At 37.8% G+C, this 22,541-nt stretch overlaps 1 protein-coding gene across 1 annotated transcript in view; it reads right to left on the reverse strand.

Moving 5' to 3' along the window:
- Window positions 1-12,399, reverse strand: part of abca2 (ATP-binding cassette, sub-family A (ABC1), member 2) — an 89,582-nt gene extending 77,183 nt beyond the window's left edge. Inside the window, exon 1 of the mRNA XM_083526777.1 lies at window positions 11,951-12,399. Within this exon, the coding sequence (XP_083382903.1) occupies window positions 11,951-12,016 (66 nt within the window). The 5' untranslated portion in view covers window positions 12,017-12,399. The remainder of the gene's footprint in view (window positions 1-11,950) is intronic.
- Between the last annotated feature and the right edge of the window lie 10,142 nt (window positions 12,400-22,541).

Consider the following 22,541-nt stretch of genomic DNA (forward strand, 5'->3'; position numbering starts at 1 on the left):
TTATAATGCATGAATTGTTCCAAATCATGAGCTTGTGTTTACTTCCTCATATTCATAAAAGCCAACAATAAAAGTCCCATGTGAATGCATAAGATATTATTAGTGATAAGGACAGTCATTCTATCCAGTGTGTATTCCCATCTCATGTGGTGCTCCTGGGATAGACTCCAGATTGAACAGTGAGATGAATTAATCACTTTATTGTGTATATAAATGTATATGTTCATGAGATTTTTCTATACCATAAAAAACATTTTAATTTGAAGGGATCACAGTGTTTACATTTGCAGCATTTAGCCAAAAAAAGTGTGACAGGGATGTGCATGTCCATAACTGAGGCTGATGCGATTTGCGTTGCGATGCATAGTCAACAATACGATACATTAAAAATACACATGAAGCAGTTACCGATTTTATGTGATACTATGCACCAGTATAAACAAATAAATACAATTTCGATCTGATTAAACACAAACACAATGCGATTCAATGCATGTTGCAATTTAAAAAAAAAATGTGATGCAATGCAATTCAATATGGACAGCTTGATTTGATTTCTTTGGTTCAAACTAGGGGTGTAACAGTACACTTGTATATACCAAACTGTTTCAGTGTGGTGCACATGTGTACCCAATGCAATTTTTGTTTAACGTTTGGATCGAAGTTCTCTTACAAGCATATTAAGTGGCGGAACGCTAGAAAGCGTACATCTTGCAAACACATATGAGGACGCCAGAAACCTCCAATCGGTGCCAGATTGTCTTCAAGGCTTGCCCTGAGTATACTCCAGCGTTTGTTCCTGTGATATTAATTCCTCAGTTATCGACTTGTTTCTGCCTGACTATTCTACCCTCCAGCCTCCCAACCATACCTGTTTTCCCGACTCTCCGATCCGCGTTTGGATCTCGGCTCTGCTCGTGCACACTGCGCTTCGGTTCTCGGCTCTGCTCGCGCTCAACGCGCTCCGGTTCTCTGCTTGCGTTCAACGCACCCCAGGTCTCTGCTCGCGCTCAACGAGTTCCGGTTCTCGGCTCGGCTGTGCTCACGCTCAACACGCTCTGGTCCTCAGCTCTGCATTCTCGCGCTCTGTGCGTTTCGGCTCACTGAATCGGCTCGCTAAATTGCCCCACTTAATCGGCTAACTGTGCATCATTCGCCAAATTTTCTGCTGAACTCCGGGAAGGTTTTCCCAGGCCAGGGAAGCATTTAGAAGGCCTTTCTCAAGCTTAAGTGATGATTCACCGAGGCACCCATTCTTTCCCGACCCAGCCCGGCAATTTGTAGTCGCCTCCAACATAGGAGTTGGGGCAGTGCTCTACCAGGTATGTCCCAGGGATAACCGCCTGCATCCTTGTGCCTTTTTCTCCCAATACCTTAGCTCCTCGGAATGAAACTACCCGGTGGGCGAGAGGGAGCCTCTTGCTGTCAAGCTGGCCTTAAAGGAATGGCACCACTGGTTGAAGTGGCCACCCCGTTGGTTCCCGTTCTTGAGTACCTCTAAACGACTCAACCCCCGACAGGCCAGATGGGGCCTTTTCTCTCTTTTCTCTCATACCGGCCCGGGAGCCAAAAAGTCAAGCCTGACGCACTATCTAGAGTTAATGCCTCAGGGGAGGAAGAGCCATGCCCTGAGACCATCCTTCCCAAATCCATGTCCGTTCGCACCCTCAGTCTCACCTTGGAGGAGCGGGTCAAGAATGCCCAGGACAGGGGCCCTGTCCCCAAGGGTTGCCCCACTGGTCTCCTTGTCCACAAGGGTCTCCGCTCCGAGATTCTCTAATGGTGACACAATTCTCTGTTCTCCTGTCACACCGGTCAGCCTTGCACCTTTTTTCTGGTCAATACATGCTTCTGGTGGCCCACCATGGTAAGGACCTTAATTCTTGGCTCAGTTTTAAAGAGATTTCTGCCACTTTCTGGGCATCTTGACCAGCCTCTCATCCAGGTTTCCACCCCCAGATGAACGGACAAACAAAAGAGGCTCAACCAGGAACTGGAAACTGGTCTCTGCATTCTTTGCAGTTGTGAACCCGCCTCCTGGTTGGATAATCTAATGTGGATCAAGTATGCTCATAACACCCTTTTCACTGCTGCCACAGGGCTTTTGCCCCTCCAGGTGGTCCATGGTTACCTTCCGCCAACTTTCTCCAACCAGAAACCCCGGTCCACCGTCCCCCTCATTACCGTGTTGGACAGCGAGTATGGCTCTCATCTCGGGACCTTGCCCTTAAGGCCACCTGTCGGAAGTTTGCCCCACGCTTCATCGGCCCATTCCCCATTTCCAAAGTCGTCAATACCGTGCCCTGGGACTCCGGATCCACCCTACGTTTAATGTTTCCAGGGTTCAACGCGTCCGGGCCTGCTCCCTAGTGGCCTCCACCAGACCCCCTCCGCCTGCCCGGGTCATTGATGGAGGTCCCACCCTCATGGTAGGGGCCTCTAGTATCTAGTGTATTGGGAGGGCTATGGCCCTGAGGAATGTTCCTGGGTCCCCTCCTGCTTCGCGCTCAACGAGCTCTGGTTCTCGGCTTGACTCTTCTTGCGCTTAACACACTCCGCTCCTTGGCTCGGCTCTGCTTGAATTCAACGGGCTCCGACTTCTGGCTCGGCATCCTCACGCTCTGTGCGCTTCGGCTCACTGAATCGGCTCCCCTTGCGCTCTGCATGCTCAAATTTCTGGCGCGGCTCTCCCTGCTCCCGGCACAGTCGTGGCATCCGCCTTGGATAATAGACCTAGACTTGTTTTTAATTCTGGCCATCGTCACTCCCGACGAAAAACTCAACGTCTTCAGCTCTGCTACCTCCAGCTCCACCTCCTGTCTTTTAGTCATCGCCACTGTCTCTAAACTATACAAAATCGCAGGTCTTACCACAGTCCTATAAACTTTACCTTTCACTTTTGCAGATACCCTTCTATCACAAATCACTCCTGACACTCTTCTCCACCCACTACACCCTGCCGGCACTCTTTTCTTCACTTCTCTAACACACTCACCATTACTTTGCACTGCTGACCGCAGGTACCTGAACTCTCCCTACTCTCACCACAAATCACAATATCATTTGCCAATATCAATGGAGACTCCTGTCTGTTCTCGTCCATCATACACTTTTTTATTATGGAGATTAAATTGAGAATATATCCAGGAAGTCATTTTGCAGAACTATTTTTAGGTATATATGACAAGATTTGGTCGAGGTATACACCTTCATCAAAGTTGAGTGTATTGTATGTTGTGGTAGTCACTTGTGGACAAGCACAGTGTAATTAACATAAAAAAAAGTCATAACAGATAAAAAGCTCTTTGGTAGCTGTGATCTACAGCAGAGTTCCCCAACTACCATGTCGTTAACTAATATTGAGCTGTAAAAGAGTGCTTCCAGGCATAGGTGCCAAAAGTACACACATCCTTTATTGAAGTAGGAGTACAGATACTCATGTTTTGAAAAAAGTACTGACCACTTTTTCACTCAAGTTAAAGTAAAGACATTTGGGCTCTGACATGTACTTAAGTAAAAAGTAGCCGTTATTACTTCCTGTTTTAGTGTCACGCTGGTAACTGGACTTCACATCATATTAATATATTAATACAAAAGAATTTCAAACTTTGTTACCTAATGAATGTATCCAGGCTGAACATCCACTATATGGAACACAAGCAGAGAAAAGATTGATAAGAGAAAAAGATATTGATCGCCATCAAATAGATCAAAACTAAAGTAACGAGCCTGGTTTGAAAATGTAAGAAGTAGAAAGAACAGATATTTGTGTAAAAAATTTAATGAGTAAAAGTAAAAAGGTGTCAGAAAAAAAAAAAAAAAGTAAAGTACTTATACCATAAAAATGTACTTAATTACAGTAACAAAGTATTTGTACTTCATTACTTTCCATCTCTGTTTCTAGGTCGCAAAACTTTCTTTACCAATCTAATATACATATATAGTAGACAACCACCAAACCCCCTTCCCACCACATACACCCAACTAGCTTGTCCATTGGAATATTTATATGTAATTGGTCTATGGTGTACTAAAGGTTGGAGATGCCCGATCTACAGCATCATAGAAGCCACACAAATCTGCCATTTTAGCCAACTTTGGAGCTCTATTTCTGCTGTGGAGCTCATAAAATTGATCAGATGTACAGAAATGCAGATTATTTTATTTTCAACATAAAGCAACAAGGTAAAGAAACAATACTCATAACCTGGAACAACAACTAAAAAACAGCAATCTGATAATGATTATGGTGTGGTTACTCTAAGAGCTAAGCAAGAAGAAATAATGCAAGTTTACACTGAATATTTAACATGTCTCTATTATTTAAATAATATACAATGGTTCTATATTTGGTTCAAACCCATTTTTATGTATATGTATATGTATATATATATATTAATATATATATATATATATATATATATATATATATATATATATATATATATATATATATATATATATATATATATATATATACTACTTATGCTACTTTTTACTTAAGTACATGTCAGAGCCCAAACTTCTGTACTTTAACTTAAGTAAAAGTGTAGTCAGTACATCAACTTTTATAGGATTTTTTACTGGACTTTCAAAACATATTAAATAATTAATACTTAAATAAATACTTAAATAAAAGATGTGTATAGTTTTGCCACCTCTGCCAAAGACACAAATGAGAATCGTTGAGTTTGACCATGGATGAACATATATGTGTGAATATAAAAATATTTAAAAGGTGAGAGAAAATGCCATCTTTCCTCTAAGTTCACAGTAAGAGTCACCAATACACACACACACTCTTCATCAGCCCTTACTTTTAGCATGTATAATTCAGAATACTGACATTCAACACTCTCACCGACTCCACAGATATTTGCTGTGACTGCATCTTGGTCCTGCTCACTCTAGCTCTTACTCCTGTCTCCATAGATACACAGGCATGTCCTTGCCTCATTCAGTCATTCAGAGACTGTGAGACTGTGAGACTCACACAGGAAGTAGGTCAGCCCGAGCTTGCATTCGGAAAAAGGTAATGGCAGACGGTGCAACACAACACAGCAACAACAGGTCAATGGATTTCAGACACGCAGACATCAGTGATCTCCTTTGTAAATCACATTATAAGACATTGAAAAGACATTGATAAAAAGGACAGTACTTGTGATATTTATGCAATTTTGTTAATTTTGTTTAAAATATATTCACTAAGGCACAACACTTCATGTACACTGGTAATTTCTAAAACAAAAATTTAATATTAAAAGAATTTGTAAGTGAAAATTCATCTAATTTAATTTGCATATATGTCTGTACTTAACACTGTACTTAACTCTGTACCCTGTACACTCTGTACTTAAATACAATTTGTTAGAGTAGGTCGAAATTGCTTTATCCAGTTTCATCATTCTGTTCTTGTTTTCATCTGCTTTTACAATGTGTTTATGTTTTTTGACATGAGAGAGCCACAAAACAAGCTGCATATACACAACCAACGCACATTATACATTGTACGTTTACATGACACATTACAAACGTGAATACATTCATTAATCCCCACATCTAATTTTTTCCATCGTTGGAGCTCTGTTTCTGGTGTAGAACACATATTCGAATGAATCATTTTGTTGATTACATTTGTTTGGAAGAACTGAGACATTAATTTTCTTTCTTTTGAAGATATCAATGAACCTGAATGATCTATTTTACATTTCTAATGTTTGCTCATACATTTTATTTATGAATAAAAAATATAAGAATATTATAGTTTTAATATAACTATTATATTCCAGTTTTATATGAAAACGTTTGCCCTTTTTTTTTATTGTACATAAATAAGAAAGAAGACCCTTTAGGCAGAATGATCCTATTTGATTTAACCAATTTTGAACAAAATCAAATAAAATCGTGAACACAGTATCGTGATTTAATTCGTGACTGAAGTGTATCAATACACCCCAACATATGACAGTCAGAGATGATTTATTAAAAATATCTAACAAGTCACTGACATGAATAAAGTCGTCATTTTGAGCTGTAGTGTGTTGCCGTACTTAAAGATTTATCCAAGCAGTTGCTCATGGGCCAATGGCCAATCTGCCAGTCCTTGTATTCAAACCAATAACCTTCAGATCCCTGGGCCAACGCCTTAAATACTGAGCCACCACTGAGGAAAAAAATAAAACTGACCTGATCAGCCAATTTACATTTGCCTACGCCTACAAAATGATACTACAAGCAAAGCAGTTGCAGTTTAAATATGGGTCAGTGTCACTGGAGGTGATTAATCGTTGTTAAATTTATATCCATTTTATGGTGATGCTTACAAAAAATCTAAATCCACTCTCTGATTAACAGTCACAAAATTTTGTCACATTACTGCAGTAAAACCTTCAAATCATTGGCACTGTAAAGGTGTCGTCAGCAATGCAAATGATCAATGCACTGCATGTACCTGAGCTTTCTTTACAGGAAATAAACAACTTAATACATTATTACTTGTATTAATGTATTACTACATGTTTAGGAACTTCAAGTAAGATATTTTAATATATTTTCTTTTAAAAAGTAAAAGTCCGAGACAGTTCACTTTGTGATTATGGAGATATTTGTAAACAAAAAGACCTTTACACCACAATACTGATGAATTGTCCATTCTGTCTGGTCACAAGGTGTCCATTAATTTTCTATAGCAACAGTTTGGATGGCAATGTCATCTGCAAGGTTTATATTCATATTTAGGATATTATTATTAGCAATAATTCTATAGCAACAACTCTACACAGGCACTTATACAGTGGAAGCTCCACACAAATTCCCCTGGAAATATTAAGAATCCTGTAAGGAAACATTTAATACAAATTTAAGGAAAGACCCTACAGTTTCAGTGCTTTGTGACAGTAAACACACCTTTGTGACAGTAAACACATGTGAAAGTTCTTAGGATGGAGGGCTTTTTGTTTTTCTTAGTAACAAGACAAACTATATTTTAACAAATTGATTTTTCCGCAGAGAAAAAGCACAGATTGAAAAATGCTGTTAATAAATATACACTGTTATTAAATATACTCTGTATGGACACACGTTTTGGGACACCTGACTTTTCCAGCCATATGTGTTTCTGTTGCCCAAGGTTGGAGTCACACAATGAATTAATTAAAAGACATGACATTTTTATTTCATTTGAACTAGAGAACTCAAACTTGTTCCAGCATGACAATGCCATGTATCTACAGTGAGCTCTGTGAAGATATGGTTTACATGGGTTGGAGTGAAAGCTCTTGAGTGGCCTTCTTAATCTAACTTCAACCCTACTAAACTGAAACTGAATGAATTGGAGTGCTGACTGCACCACAGGCCTTCTCACAATACTCAAGTATCTGACTTTTACTTGTGGCTGAATAAGCACAAATCTCCACAACCACACTCCAATATCTAGTGGAATATGGCATGGAAGACACCAGAAGTACCTTTAATAGGAAACTGATCTAAGCTAGCTAGCCAGCTAGTTAATCAGTTGGCCCCACCAAGATATGCTACTAGACTGTTCTCTCTTTTGTTTCATTGGAAGGAGAATAAACTTCATCTTGATGTCCATACAGCTGGGGCATTTAACAATTTTTCAATTGCAAGATCTAGTTCTTGCTAGCAAATACAAACCCATACATACATATGTGTCCACAAACTTTTGTCCAAATAGTGTATATTCTATCCATAACTCATATTTGATGTACAATCCTGGTAAACATTGCACAAGAATTTTAATGGCAATGTATCACTATTTAATTACTAGCAAAACAAAATGCATTGGCAAAGGAATAATGTATAACAAGAACCAAATATTTTAAAACATTTTGTTTTTAAAAATGAATCAACCAAACTATTCTCCAAATAAAAACCCCTAGTGTATCTAGGGTTTCAGGTATGGGACAGCACCTCCACATTAGGTACAGGACGAGGTTGGGTTTACGAAATATATGATTTGTTCTTTAATCTAAAAATAAGGATAGACAATAGCATACTGCCATTACTCATGGCAAAATTTATTTGCGTTTATACAGTCATTCTAATGCTCAATGGACTCTAACACTATGAATTGGTTTGTAGCACAGTATGATTGCTCCAAAAGTCCAACGGCTGAGGCTGAGGCTGTTCTTACAATGTTCTTACAATAATCCAAAAAAAGAGATCACAGAAATGATGCTGCTACGCCTGCTAGGTTTTGCTGATGAGTCGTTTCCCAAGGCCCAACAATCTACTCCTGAACTTCTGAGCACGCCTGATTAAACCGGCCCTGTGACGTAGCTGTAGCTAATTTTACAGGGGCGATCCTTACCTCAAGGGATCCTGAAATACAATCGAATAGGTCCTGGTGTTGCTAAAAATAGCTTGTTCCCCTCGGTATGAAAGACTCATTCCATCAGCTTTATGAATCAAGTATCAGACTGATGTTTAAACAGTTTTCAAGTGTGTGAATGATTCAGCACATTTCCTCTGATATTGTTTACAACCTGATTCACGTCTACTTTATGATCCAGCTACGAACAGTTAAATTTCATTATCAATTTGTGCATCTCAGAAGCTCGAGTTACGGACTCCTTCTGCTCTGCTGGCATGCTATCAGACTTCTTGATCTTTGGGCGTCCTATTCAAGCCTTGATTATGGGCTAAGGTTAGGAAAAAAACAACCATTTTTGGATGATAAAACTATTCTTATTTAAAACTAATTAACAAAGGAGCTTCCGGTCAGGGCATGCCAGGCATGCTCCCTTTGAATGTTGTTATGAACAGCACTATGCAGTATTACTAGTCACAATGGGTGCCTAATTTAATTGCAAATTACTTTAAATTTATTTGCTTCAAATGGAAAAGCTTTTGTTAAATCATGCCTTCCTCTGTATCAAAATAAAAAAAATACAGCTTTTATACAACTGTTTATATATGAAAAAAAAAAAAAAATATATATATATATATATATATATATATATATATATATATATATATATATATATATATATATATATATATATATATATATACAGTGAGGAAAATAAGTATTTGAACACCCTGCTATTTTGCAAGTTCTCCCACTTAGAAATCAATGAGGGGTCTGAAATTGTCATCGTAGGTGCATGTCCACTGTGAGAGACATAATCTAAAAAAAAAAAATCCAGAAATCACAATGTATGATTTTTAAACTATTTATTTGTATGATACAGCTGCAAATAAGTATTTGAACACCTGAGGAAGTCAATGTTAATATTTGGTACAGTAGCATTTGTTTGAGGTCAAACGTTTCCTGTAGTTTCTCACCAGGTTTGCACACACTGCAGGAGGGATTTTGACCCACTCCTCCACACAGATCTTCTCTAGATCAGTCAGGTTTCTGGCCTGTCGCTGAGAAACACGGAGTTTGAGCTCCCTCCAAAGATTCTCTATTGGGTTTAGGTCTGGAGACTGGCTAGGCCACACCAGAACTTTGATATGCTTCTTACAGAGCCACTCCTTGGTTATCCTGGCTGTGTGCTTCGGGTCATTGTCATGTTGGAAGACCCAGCCTCGACCCATCTTTAATGCTCTAACTGAGGGAAGGAGGTTGTTCCCCAAAATCTCGCAATACATGGCCCCGATCATCCTCTCCTTAATACAGTGCAGTCGCCCTGTCCCATGTGCAGAAAAACACCCCCAAAGCATGATGCTACCACCCCCATGCTTCACACTAGGGATGGTGTTCTTGGGATGGTACTCATCAGTCTTCTTCCTCCAAACACGTTTAGTGGAATTATGACCCAAAAGTTCTATTTTGGTCTCATCTGACCACATGACTTTCTCCCATGACTCCTCTGGATCATCCAAATGGTCATTGGCAAACTTAAGACGTGCCTGGACATGTGCTGGTTTAAGCAGGTGAACCTTCCGTGCCATGCATGATTTCAAACCATGATGTCTTAGTGTATTACCAACAGTAACCTTGGAAACGGTGGTCCCAGCTCTTTTCGGGTCATTGACCAGCTCCTCCCGTGTAGTTCTGGGCTGATTTCTCACCTTCCTTAGGATCATTGAGACCCCACGAGGTGAGATCTTGCATGGAGCCCCAGTCCGAGGGAGACTGACAGTCATGTTTAGCTTCTTCCATTTTCTAATGATTGCTCCAACAGTGGACCTTTTTTCACCAAGCTGCTTGGCAATTTCCCCGTAGCCCTTTCCAGCCTTGTGGAGGTGTACAATTTTGTCTCTAGTGTCTTTGGACAGCTCTTTGGTCTTGGCCATGTTAGTAGTTGGATTCTTACTGATTGTATGGGGTGGACAGGTGTCTTTATGCAGCTAATGACCTCAAACAGGTGCATCTAATTTAGGATAATAAATGTAGTGGAGGTGAACATTTTAAAGGCAGACTAACAGGTCTTTGAGGGTCAGAATTCTAGCTGATAGACAGGTGTTCAAATACTTATTTGCAGCTGTATCATACAAATAAATAGTTTAAAAATCATATATTGTGATTTCTGGATTTTTTTTTTTAGATTATGTCTCTCACAGTGGACATGCACCTACGATGACAATTTCAGACCCCTCCATGATTTCTAAGTGGGAGAACTTGCAAAATAGCAGGGTGTTCAAAAACTTATTTTCCTCACTGTATATATATATATATATATATAAATTTTTTTTTTTTAATCATGCCTCCCTCTGTATCAAAACAATAAAATACAGCAAAAAAATATAAAAAATAATAATAATTATATATATATATATATATATATATATATATATATATATATATATATATATATATATATATATATATATATATATTTTTTTTTTTTTTTTTTTTTTTTTTTTTATTTCTGTATGTTTAATGTACATTGTTATTTTAAACTGGAAACAAATTTGTTTACGCTCAGGCGGACTAGGCCAATGAAGCTGATTTGGATTTAGATTTACATCCCTGATCCGTTCTTACAATAATCCATGAGTGTTATTCAGCTTCTGTTTACTTTCCAGGTCATTTTTGTACAAGATACATTAAATACAAGATATCAACAAACTGACCTCATTCCTGTCATCTTCACAAAATCGGGATTCGACTGAGTTCTGGGTGCAAATTTATGTAAATGTGACAGTGTCATGGTGAGATGCGTTAAGGCACGTTGTGTACCGTGGTTGCATGAGCAGCTGGCAAATCTGTTCTGATAAGAATCCAGCATTCCTAACCTACCAAAGCTGGTGCCAGGAGGAATTTTTGATTTCCTGCCAATTCTTTTCCCACCTACTACTCACCTTTAGTTCACATTGAATATTGGGCCACATTTCCACCTTCTGCTGATATGAAAAAGTGACTTCCCACTGTGTGAGACTGTGTGTCTTATAAAGCCTCGGCATTCAGTTTCAAACCACACACTTCTCTTCTCCTGCAATGTCTATACTTCACAGGAAGGTACGTAACACCGTACTGTGCAGCTGTTACAAAGAAGCTGCTACTGTATGACATGTTCTTCCTTCATGTACAAAAAAAACCCTTATGGTTCTTTTTAGAGGAGCCTGTTGATTACGCATCTCAAACGCCACCACACGGCACCAACAAAACACAAGGATCACACTCTTGTTTGTGAACAAACAAGTGGTCCTGTGTCTCTATGTGTATTTTAAGAAGTATCCGGGTTCAGTCTCAGCATCACTAGACTTCACTATGGGAGTTGCTCCAGTGCAACCTGTTAATGACTCTGTGTGTGTGTGTGTGTGTGTGTGTGTGTGTGTGTGTGTGTGTGTGTGTGTGTGTGTGTGTGTGTGTGTGTGTGTGTGTGTGTGTGGTATTGGTGGTGTTTCTGCTGATAGGTCTAACCCCACATATACACACACAAACACATAAGAGTCAACCAGACATCAAGTTTTAATTCTATAGAGATGCTCAAAGTGTTTACTGTACAAGGCTGAACCCCGAGTAGAGACTTACCGGCCCTCTGCGCTTTAAAGAAACGTTCTTCCATAGCAGAAGATGAAGCTGATGAAGGAAACCCATGTCTAATGCAGTGGTCCACGAAATCCGATGAACTGAGCAGGCATCAGAGCGATGACAACGCGCAGAGCTCCGTCTCCAGCAGGTCCATCAGCTGAGCTATCATCGGCTCCTCTCTGTCGGCTGCAGAAGCGCTCCGTGGAGATTTCCTGCTTCTTTCTGCTCAAGCGCCATGTACAGAATACGAGGCTTCACGGCCGGTGTCGGCAACACCTACTGCACGATGCCTGTGTTCTCACTTCCGTCTCGCCGTGTGTCACGACGCCCGAATGCATGAAAGCATCTCGGGGAGAAACACATCTGCGGATCCGTCTAGTGTTGGGACTAATGGGCGATCCGTGAATTCATGACTCATTCTGTATGAACGACTCCTTTGCAAGGGAGTTGGTTTGATAGGAATCGACTCCTAAGCTCGAATAGCAAATGTGTTATTGTTGTTTGTGTTGTTGTTTGTTTTATATTTTTCACTGTAATGACAACAACAACAACCATTTGTTCTCTCTCTACACACACACACACAAACACACACATATTATTTTCATATTTTATATATATATATTTGCATATCCAATATGTCATATGTGTGTGTGTGTGTGTGTGTGTGTGTGTGTGTGTGTGTTAAACCACTGATAAGATAGCATGAATATTATTCATTACAGTATAATAATACTATTATAACACTTATAACAGTGAGGTGACATGTTGGAAGCAGGAAAAAATTAAGTTTTTTTTATATAATATAAGGTAATTTACTGGGTATAGCTGGACCATGCAACAAGATTATGGGCATCCATTCTAATGCCTTTAAGGAGGAATGGCTAGTCGATCTGGTCAGATTCAATAGGAAAGGCATAAATTCGGTGAACAAATTAATGATGGATATGATAAAAAGGTAACAACTGATTATAGTTTACCAGTTAAAGAGCCCATGCTTACTCCTGTTCACTGCTGAAAGCATCAACAGTGAGTGCATGAACATCAGAACTGTTGAACAATGGAACAAGGTGGCCTGGTTTGATGGACAATGAGCATATGGATGGCTGGGTGGAATGCATTGTCTACCTGGCATGCAATATAGGAAGTAAGTAAGCTGACAGAGAACTTATGATAATGTTCTGCTGGGCAATCTCAAGGCCTGGCATCGTTGTGAATCTCACTTTGACATGAAGCACCTACCTTAACACTGCGGCAAACCAAGTACACCCTTTCCTGGCAACGTTATTATTAGCCAATGGCAGTGGCTTTTTGTTCCTGGTGATACTGCATAATAAAATTGTTTAGGAACAAATTGATGAACATGACAGAGTACAAAAATTATTCTTGCATAAATTCTCCAGATCTCAGTCTGATAAAGCACCTGCTGCATGTGATTGGAAAGCAAGTCTGATCCATTTAGGCCCACCTCACAAAGTACAGGACATGAAGGACCTGCTGCCAGTGTCTTTTCCCCAGGTATAAAAGCACACCTTCAGAAGTCTTGTGGAGTCAATGCTTTGATTGGTCAGATTTGTTTTAGTTGCACAAGGGCAACCTACACAATATTAGTCAGGTGGTTTTAATGTTATGGCTGATTGGCGACACAAATGACATTCATTATCTCGTTATGTAGTATCTGTCAACGGGTAGGATATTGGAGATAGCAAGCTCTTGAAGTTTATGTGCTGGAAGCAGGAAAAATGGGCGACCATAAGGATCTGAGTGAAGGTATTTACTGTGATAGCTAGATGACTGGGTGGGATCATTCCCAAAACAGCAACAGGTTTATTGGCTTCCATTCTCATTATATACACCAGGTATATAGTGTAAAATAAATAAAAAAAAACACAGTGACTGCTAGTTCAAAGTGGACTGAATGGACTGCTCAGTTTGCTACGCAAATGCTTCTGGATTTTTTCTCTAAATTCTTATTCTGCAGTAGAAAGTGTTTACTTTGGTGTAGGAGTCAAAATTAAGGCCAGATTGTGTAAAAGTTTCAGGATGTGGTTTCTGTTTAATCAATGTCAGCTCTTGCAACATGTCCGCTTACATGTTTTCAAGTACCACTAATATTTTATAGAACAGTATTGCATGTGCAAGTCATTTGTGTTTTCCATTAAAATTCACGGGGACAGTGTTCAGATCTGACAAGACTATTACGGGATTGGATTGCCTGGCCAGATGTTGAATAGATATTTGGAGAGATTTTTAGAGCTCTAAACCATAAGCTGAGGGATTGTAGCATGACTATAGCAAGGGAGTTAGATGGTTGAAGCTTTGAGGCAGTGCATGTAATGAAGAGCCAATTTTAACTATGTCTAAAGAGACTCATCAGTAAATCTTAAGGATAGAGATGTTAAAGAAGCTGATTAAAGGATTTAATATGTTACTGCATTTAGCACGGTTATGTTTACCATGCTAACACTCACCAGCTATTTGTATTTTGTTTCAATATTACATTTTTTTTATTTATTAAACTCGTCAAAAGAGTAGATGTTATTCATATCAACATGTTACATGTACATTTATCTTGCAAATTGGAGATAAATTACTGATACTGAATATAGGCTAAAAAAAAATCCTTGTTGCAGGTTGTTGTTTGTTGTTTTTATTTCTTCCAATATAATGACATATCCAAGTTGTCACGCATATGAATATGTATGTAAAACCACAGACAAGATGACGAATAATACTCATTATGCCTTTAGGTAGTCCCTGTCAATAGGTAAGAGATGAGAGATAGAAAGAGAACGCATATTGTTGGAAGCAGAAAAAATGTAAGGGCACGCATAAGGATCACATGATTATCATGCAGTTTACACATTGTCTGTTTATGCATTTGCATGTATATTTGTAGAAGAATTGTTTCTATAGCTTAATGAGCCACTGACAGCTATGGAGGCCTTCAGCGTTGTATTTCTTTCCAGTCACTATTTGTCTACGCCATCTGGTGTCTCACTTCAGTAATCCATCTCCTCCATAAGTCTGTACTAGGGGTCACCAACCTTTTTGAAACTGAGAGCTACTTCTTGGGTACCAAATAATGTGAAGGGCTACCAGTTTGATACACATTTCTAAAATAACAAATTTGCTCAATTCACCTTTAATTATATGTTATTATTGATAATTAATGATATTCATCTATATCTAGTCATCTATATTTTAATATTGTCATTTTCAAATTCACAACAATGCAAGTGTGATTTAAAAAAGAATAGCACCAAAAAAAATGAGATAGAGCTCACAGGTAAGTGGAGCTATGATGAGCTATTTTTAGAAAAGGCATGCGGGCGACTCATGTGGTCCTTGCGGGCAACCATGATGGTGTCCCCTGGTCTGTACTGTATTATTTCTAATGTGATTGTGAATTGTACAGGGTTTGCAAATACACGATCATGCATTACTGCCCTCTGTGTCTGTGATGTCCAAAATGTTATTGAGCTCATGTTACTGATCATTTAAAATTAAACCTTTTCAAATGTATGTATTATTTGTGTCTAAGGGCTATAATGTGTCTATATTATGTGTGAAGTAAAACACTTACAGCATTTGGAAAACACCCGTATCCAGAGCAACTTACAACGATCTAGTTTAAAGGACGAAGCAGTTGAGAGTTCAGCGCCTTGCTCAGGGGCCCAGCAGTGACAGCTTGGCTGTACTGAGATTCGAACTCATAACATTCTGATTTAAGGCCCCACACCATAACCACTAAACCAACACTTATATTTGATTTATGATTACAACCTGTTCTAACTAGTACCTTTTTTCATTAATTTCACTTTTACCTCAGCCACTGAGCATGAATTCAGAAATAAATCATAAATATTATAATCTGATTTTAGGAAAGTGCTCCATTATTCCAATTCCTTTAATGGCCATGATGTATTTTCCCTCAATTTTCCCATTAAATCCTGTCCCAAAATATTTCTGTAGTTCTTTTAAACTACAACTATTAGCCAACATTACTATTTGTTTACAGAATAAATACTGCATAGTCATTTTTAACCATTTATCATCATGTTAAATGTTGTTCAAGACATTTTAGTTCCTGTTATCACTACTTCACTCACTCACTACGTTTTTTTCTCCATTCACTTGTAGATTATAACAGAAAATAATTTGATGATTCAAAGCTTAAGCATTCAGGATGAAAGCTTGTCTCCTCTCCCTTTTAAATGTCTTAATTCCCTAATGGTAGCATCGAATCAGTCATCGCAAAACCAATGTTTCTTATATTCTAACCACACTAAAATATAACCCTGTTTATTCCTTGGGGCTATATTTCTGCCTCACTGAACATAAATGAGGAATTATTCATAGGTTACAGCATACAAATGCTTTAATTATGACACTAACATAATGTGCTTTAGTGTAAAAACACAACATTATTAGGAAGAGACTAGAATGTACTTGTCAAAATAAATAAGTTATTATAAGTTGATCACTTTAATGTTATTAAGATAAGATTAGGCAAAACATAGACCAGACTTTCTCCACAGGAATTGTCCCTGTGGCAATTAGATTTATGAATTTTGTTGGATTTAATAGTTGCATTCATGGATTATGATAAACAGACAAACTCTGACATTTGGTTAATGCGACTTTAATACGCAGCACAAAGGAACTGTTGCTTCTGGAAGAAAAGATTTCATGAATCAACAGTCAAGCAAGCACTTTACATCAAAGTGGACCTCAAACAGAGCCGGCTGGACACGACCTCAGTGCATTTGGTGCTGGATTCGGGTCTCTTCGTGGAAATTTTGATACTGAGTTCGGACCACTGGTTCTTGTGCCTTTCAAAATGGCAGTTTGCATTGAGTTGTGTATGAAAATTAGAGAAATTAAGTGAAATGAAATGATACACCAGAAGCATCTGGAAACAAAATGACGTTCAATCAAAATAAACTCTTGGGTTTCTCTATTTTTCACCCGAAAAACATGCATACACCACATATATTACAACAGTAATATACAGTAACTATTGTTTGTATCACTTACAGATTACTATTATTACTGCTGCCTAAATACTTAACTCGATAGCGTAATTGCTAGTGCCGCAGTGCCTCTATTAGCCTCTATGTCATGTTGATACCCAACACTGCTGACATTGCAGTGGAACCACATGGAAAGTCAGTTGAGTTTTTGTGTTTGTTTGTTGTTAAACTTTTTCTGTAAAGACAAATTACAAAAAGAATGATCTGGTCTGAGTCATCTATCTGAGACCAATTAGAACACACCCTTAGATAATAATCATTTTGGTTCTGCTTCCATGTTTTTCTTTAGTGGTTTAGTGGAACTTAATACCCAGTACAAAATGTATTTTTGAAACTAGCTGCATGGTGAAACATAATAGATGTTTTCTTGTCCTGCATTTTTTCAAATTCAAAATTCTAATCAGATACAAACATGCATTTGATTACACAATAAGCAGTGAAACAAACAGCTCAGCAACTTGAGATGGAAAGCTCACATACGACAGGTAAACATTTAAAAATGGTGAAGAATAAAAATAAAAGAAATAAATAAAAGGCTGTTTGCATAGACAAATATGAAATTGTAAAACTTTGTTGTTTATATATACATATTTGAAATATACCAAAATTTGTATCTGTAGTACTACTTATGTACTAGCTTATTATTTTTGGGATCTACCTTTACATTTCTCTATTAAGATGTGCTTAAATTACAGCATATTTTCAAATGTTGTTAAATAAAATGCAATGCAAATATTTATGGTATAAAATGACCTCAATTCACATTTGAAAATTTACCTTGATAATGAGCCATATAAAATATAAAATAATATAATATAATATAATATAATATAATATAATATAATATAATATAATATAATATAATCATTATCATACTATCATACTGTAGTAATATATTTTTATACAGTGTTGTTATATCTGCATATCATATATTTGTTGACGCATTTAATCATGTAGCCATTCTATACAAACAGTATTTTTATGAATGTAAATTTCATAATTTCTTCAATTCAATTTAAAATATCATCCCTAAAATATCATCCCAAATAAAATCTGGGGGGAGTGGTGGCTCCAGCGGTTAAGGCGCTGGGTTGCCGATCGGAAGGTCTGGGGTTCAAGCCCCGGTATCGCCAAGCTGCCACTCTTGGGCCCTTGAGCAAGGCCCTTAACCCTCTATGCTCCGGGGGTCCCTTACGAGGGAAATATCAAGGTCCGTGACGCCGGAGTGACGTGGGGCCGCCTTCACATGGGCTCACCACCTGCAGGAGGGACCTTAAGGGACGGTGCTATGAGGATTGGGCAGCAGTTGGAGGCGGGGGCCTGCTTAGACTGCTGCCCCCGCGACCCGAATTACGGATAAGCGGGAGAAAATGAATGAATGAATGAATCCCTAAAATCTGTTACATGATATGTTTTAATTACACCTGAATTCAGTTTAGCTTGATTTCCATACAGCTCTTAGCATTAGACACTGCCGCAATGCAGCTCAAGTCAAGTCAAGAGGCTTTTATTGTCATTTCTACTATACACAGTGGTACACAGTACACAGTAAAAATGAGACAACATTCCTCCGGAACCCTGGTGCTACACTAAACAATAACATAAAGCTACAACAAAACACAAGCTACATAAAGTGCATCGAGTGCAACCTGGTGCAAACAGTGCAGACAAAAAAACAGTACCGACAGACAACACAAGACAAGACACAAAACCAAGATAGCACCAACCAGTAAACCTACTGTATACTTGGTTATACAGTACTGTGAACTGTAAAAGCTATACCCGGGAGTGAAAATAAACACAATGTAGTGCAAAAATACAGCAGCAGTCAAGATGTGCAGAAGACAGCATGTAAACAGTGTAGTATAATATAATATAATAAAGTTGAAGGTGCAAAAAAAGCATGTACACAATATAGTAGTCGAAGGTGCAACTTAACTACCAGCTGCTTTAATGCATCTTTACTACCATCCAGATGTACGTGTGAGGAACAAGGCTCAAGCTCAAAACAGTAGTCTTCTATAATTGTATACCATAAAACAGGGTTACTCAAGCTTGTTCTTGTGATGAGTCAAAAATCTAACTTAACTAAGGAACATGGGCTGAAATTAAATGTTCTCATCGTCATACTTTGAGAAATCTGTGGAATGTTTTGTTAAATAATGACAATAATTATAGATTTTTTAAGTCAAGAAGCTTTTATTGTCATTTCAACAATATAAAGCTGACACAGTGAAATTAGACAACTTTCCTAAAGAACCCTGGAGCTAAAAGACAACACAAGACAGTGTGGGACAGATAAACAAAACACAAAATAGCAATCCCGTAAACCTACTGTATAATATGTTATACAGTACAATGTGCGAAAGAGAACTGTACAAAAGAGTGCATAAACACAATGTTTTGCAAACAAAGCAGTCGAGAGGTGCAGAACAGCATGTAAACAGTATAATATGATTAAATATTAATATAATATAAATATAATATGTGTGGTGGGACGGATTAAGCTGAGTAATGAGTGTGTGTGTTGAGTTCAGGTAGCACACAGTTAAGTGAGTGAGTGAGAGTGTGTGTGTGTGTGTGTGTGTGTGTGTGTGTGTGTGTGTGTGTGTGTGTGTGTGTGTGTGTGTGTACAGTTCAGTTCTGTGTGTTGAAGAACTTGATGGCTTGAGGGAAAAAAAACTGTTGCAGGATGTGAGGACTGAATGCTTCGGAACCTCTTTGCTGATAATAGGAGAGTGAAGAGTGTGTGAGGGGTATGTGGGGTCGTCCACAAACAGCATTGTGAGCTCAATTATTTTTGCAGCTTGAAAATAAAAGTGTTATTAGTTATCATTTCATATATGGCATAGTCCAAGCATCTCTGCTATAAAGTAAAATATTACTGTGATCGCTGAACAGATGTTCAGTATGAGCATTTTTGTCATATATGAATCCTGGGATGAGCTCAGGACAGTTTAAATAATTACAGCATCAGTTTGTTAGTACAAATCCCTAGTAATCAAACAAGATTATCAGACAAAGAAAGGTGTCGCTGAGTGCACATCTTACAGTAAGGGTCACTATAAAGTATCTAAGTATCTAAGTGCCTTAGACTGCTAAGCTGCTAAGACCTGATTTTAAGTTTCTATATATATATAAAATTATAAAAAAAATATATATATTTTTTTTTTAATAATTATATATATATATTCTGTATACTGTATATACTGTGTATATATATATATATATATATATATATATATATATATATATATATATATATATATATATATATATATATATATATATATATATACACACAGTATATACAGTATACATAATTGCATAACTGCAAAGAATAATGGCATAAATGCTGAGAACGAGCCATCAAACTACTGTCATGATGTCTTTTCACCGACAGACTTGAGCATAGGGGGCTGACAAATAGGACAGATAAATTCCAAGTAAGAAATAAAACATGATGAAAAATTTTGAAAAGAGAATATAATCAACAATGTGATGTGGTCTAAGTATTATAACTCACTGTGAAGCCGGTTACTGTAACCACCATTCATTACATACACTTCATAAAGCCTGCTGTCATGAAAGTGAGCTGGAAAACTGTAGACTGGTTGCAAAAAACAATTTCCACAAGCCTGAATAAAGCTCCTACTACAGAGATGATAATGTCATTTAAAAGCATTTAACAGCACTGTGGTGTAAAGTCAGTAATTTTGTGACTACAAAGTGACCTTTATTATCCCTGTACCTACTGGTATTTATTATACACCGATACACCAATCAGGTATAACATTTTATATATATATATATATATATATATATATATATATATATATATATATATATATATATATATATATATATATATATATATATATATATATATATATATAATTTTTTCAAATATTTGACAGCAGAAAGTGAGTCAAAGGTGAACATTAAAAAGATCCTAAGAGGTGTGGAGGTCAGTTTATGGTAGGTATGGTCAGCACTTCCCTTAATGTTTGTTTACAGTTACAGTTGTTTACCAAAACTTCTCCATTAGCTACCAGTTTAATTTACCTACTCGAACTTATGTTAGACTAACCTGGTGTTAGCGAAGTAAACAGGCTAATATAATAATATTACTATATCACATTTAGTAAATGGACTTTTTCCAAGTTTGATTAATTCATTAGAAAACAATGTAGCACTTGTGAAGAATATTACTTGCAAATTGAATATAAACAAAATGTTTTTGAAAAACCTTAGAACAAACAATGAGCGACAAGGAGTCTACAGCTCTCCCTAGACGGTGGAGGCCTAATAACATGCCTGCATCTATTTGTGGACTTATTTGAGAAGTCATTTCTAAACATGACTTTTTTTCCAAAAAGCTAAAAAATATTGTTATAAATAATAATGTTACTAAGAACATTATTGACAGTAAAGCTGCCAGATTCTCCAGGATGCTCAGTAAAACTTAATCTCTTTAAAATATGCAAAAGATTATTTTTCCCAAAGCAAAGAGTTGTAACACTAAACACTGAATGTGTTATATTATTACTGTAAACCTTTGTCTATAATCTACCTCTCCATTTTTTTTTATCTTGCTTAGTCTACACGGGATCACAGCCTAGAGCCTAGGGATCTTGGGGCACAAGGCTGGATAGGGTGAGAATAACATTTACAAACGAAAATTAGCACAATGCCACTTAGTCAAGTATTTGGACTGGGGGTCACACAAATAGGGGGAATGGGGGATTTCAAATCTTAAAATTTTTCAAATACACCTTAAGACCAATCAAAAAGAAACATTTTTAGTGAATTGTTGGCCTTCTGGAAAGTAAGCTAATTTACTGTATATGTACTCAATACTTGGTAGGTGCTTCTTTTGCTTTATTTACTGCCTCAATTCGAAATGGCATGGAGGTGATCAGTCTGTGGCACTGCTGAGGTGGTATGGAAGCCCAGGTTTCTTTGACAGTGGCCTTCAGCTCATTTGCATTTTTTGGTCTCTTGTTCCGCATTTTCCTCTTGACAATAACCCATAGATTCTCTATGGGGTTCAGGTCTGGTGAGTTTGCTGGCCAGTCAAGCACACCAACACCACGGTCATTTAACCAACTTTTGGTGCTTTTTACATGGTGGTCAGATGCCAAATCCTGCTGGAAAATTAAATCAGCATCTCCATAAAGCTGGTCAGCAGAGGGAAGCATGAAGTGCTCTAAAACTTCCTGGTAGATGGCTGTGCTGACCTCGGTCTTGATAAAACACAGTGGACCAACACTAGCAGATGACATGATGATCCCCAAACCACCATTGACTGGGTAAACTTTACACTGGACCTCAAGCAACTTGGATTCTGTGCCTCTTCTCTTTTCCTCCAGACTCTGGGACCTTGATTTCCAAATGAAATGCAAAATTTTCTTTCAAATGAAAATTTCCACTGAGCAACAGTCCCGTCCTTTTTGTCCTATGCCCAGGTAAGACACCTCTGACGTTGTGTCTGGTTCAGGAGTGGTTTGACACAAGGAATGCATCAGTTGTAACCTATGGATACGTCTGTGTGTGGA

This window comes from Silurus aristotelis (genome assembly GCF_946808225.1).
Source record: "Silurus aristotelis genome assembly, chromosome: 23".
Lineage (NCBI taxonomy): Eukaryota > Metazoa > Chordata > Actinopteri > Siluriformes > Siluridae > Silurus > Silurus aristotelis.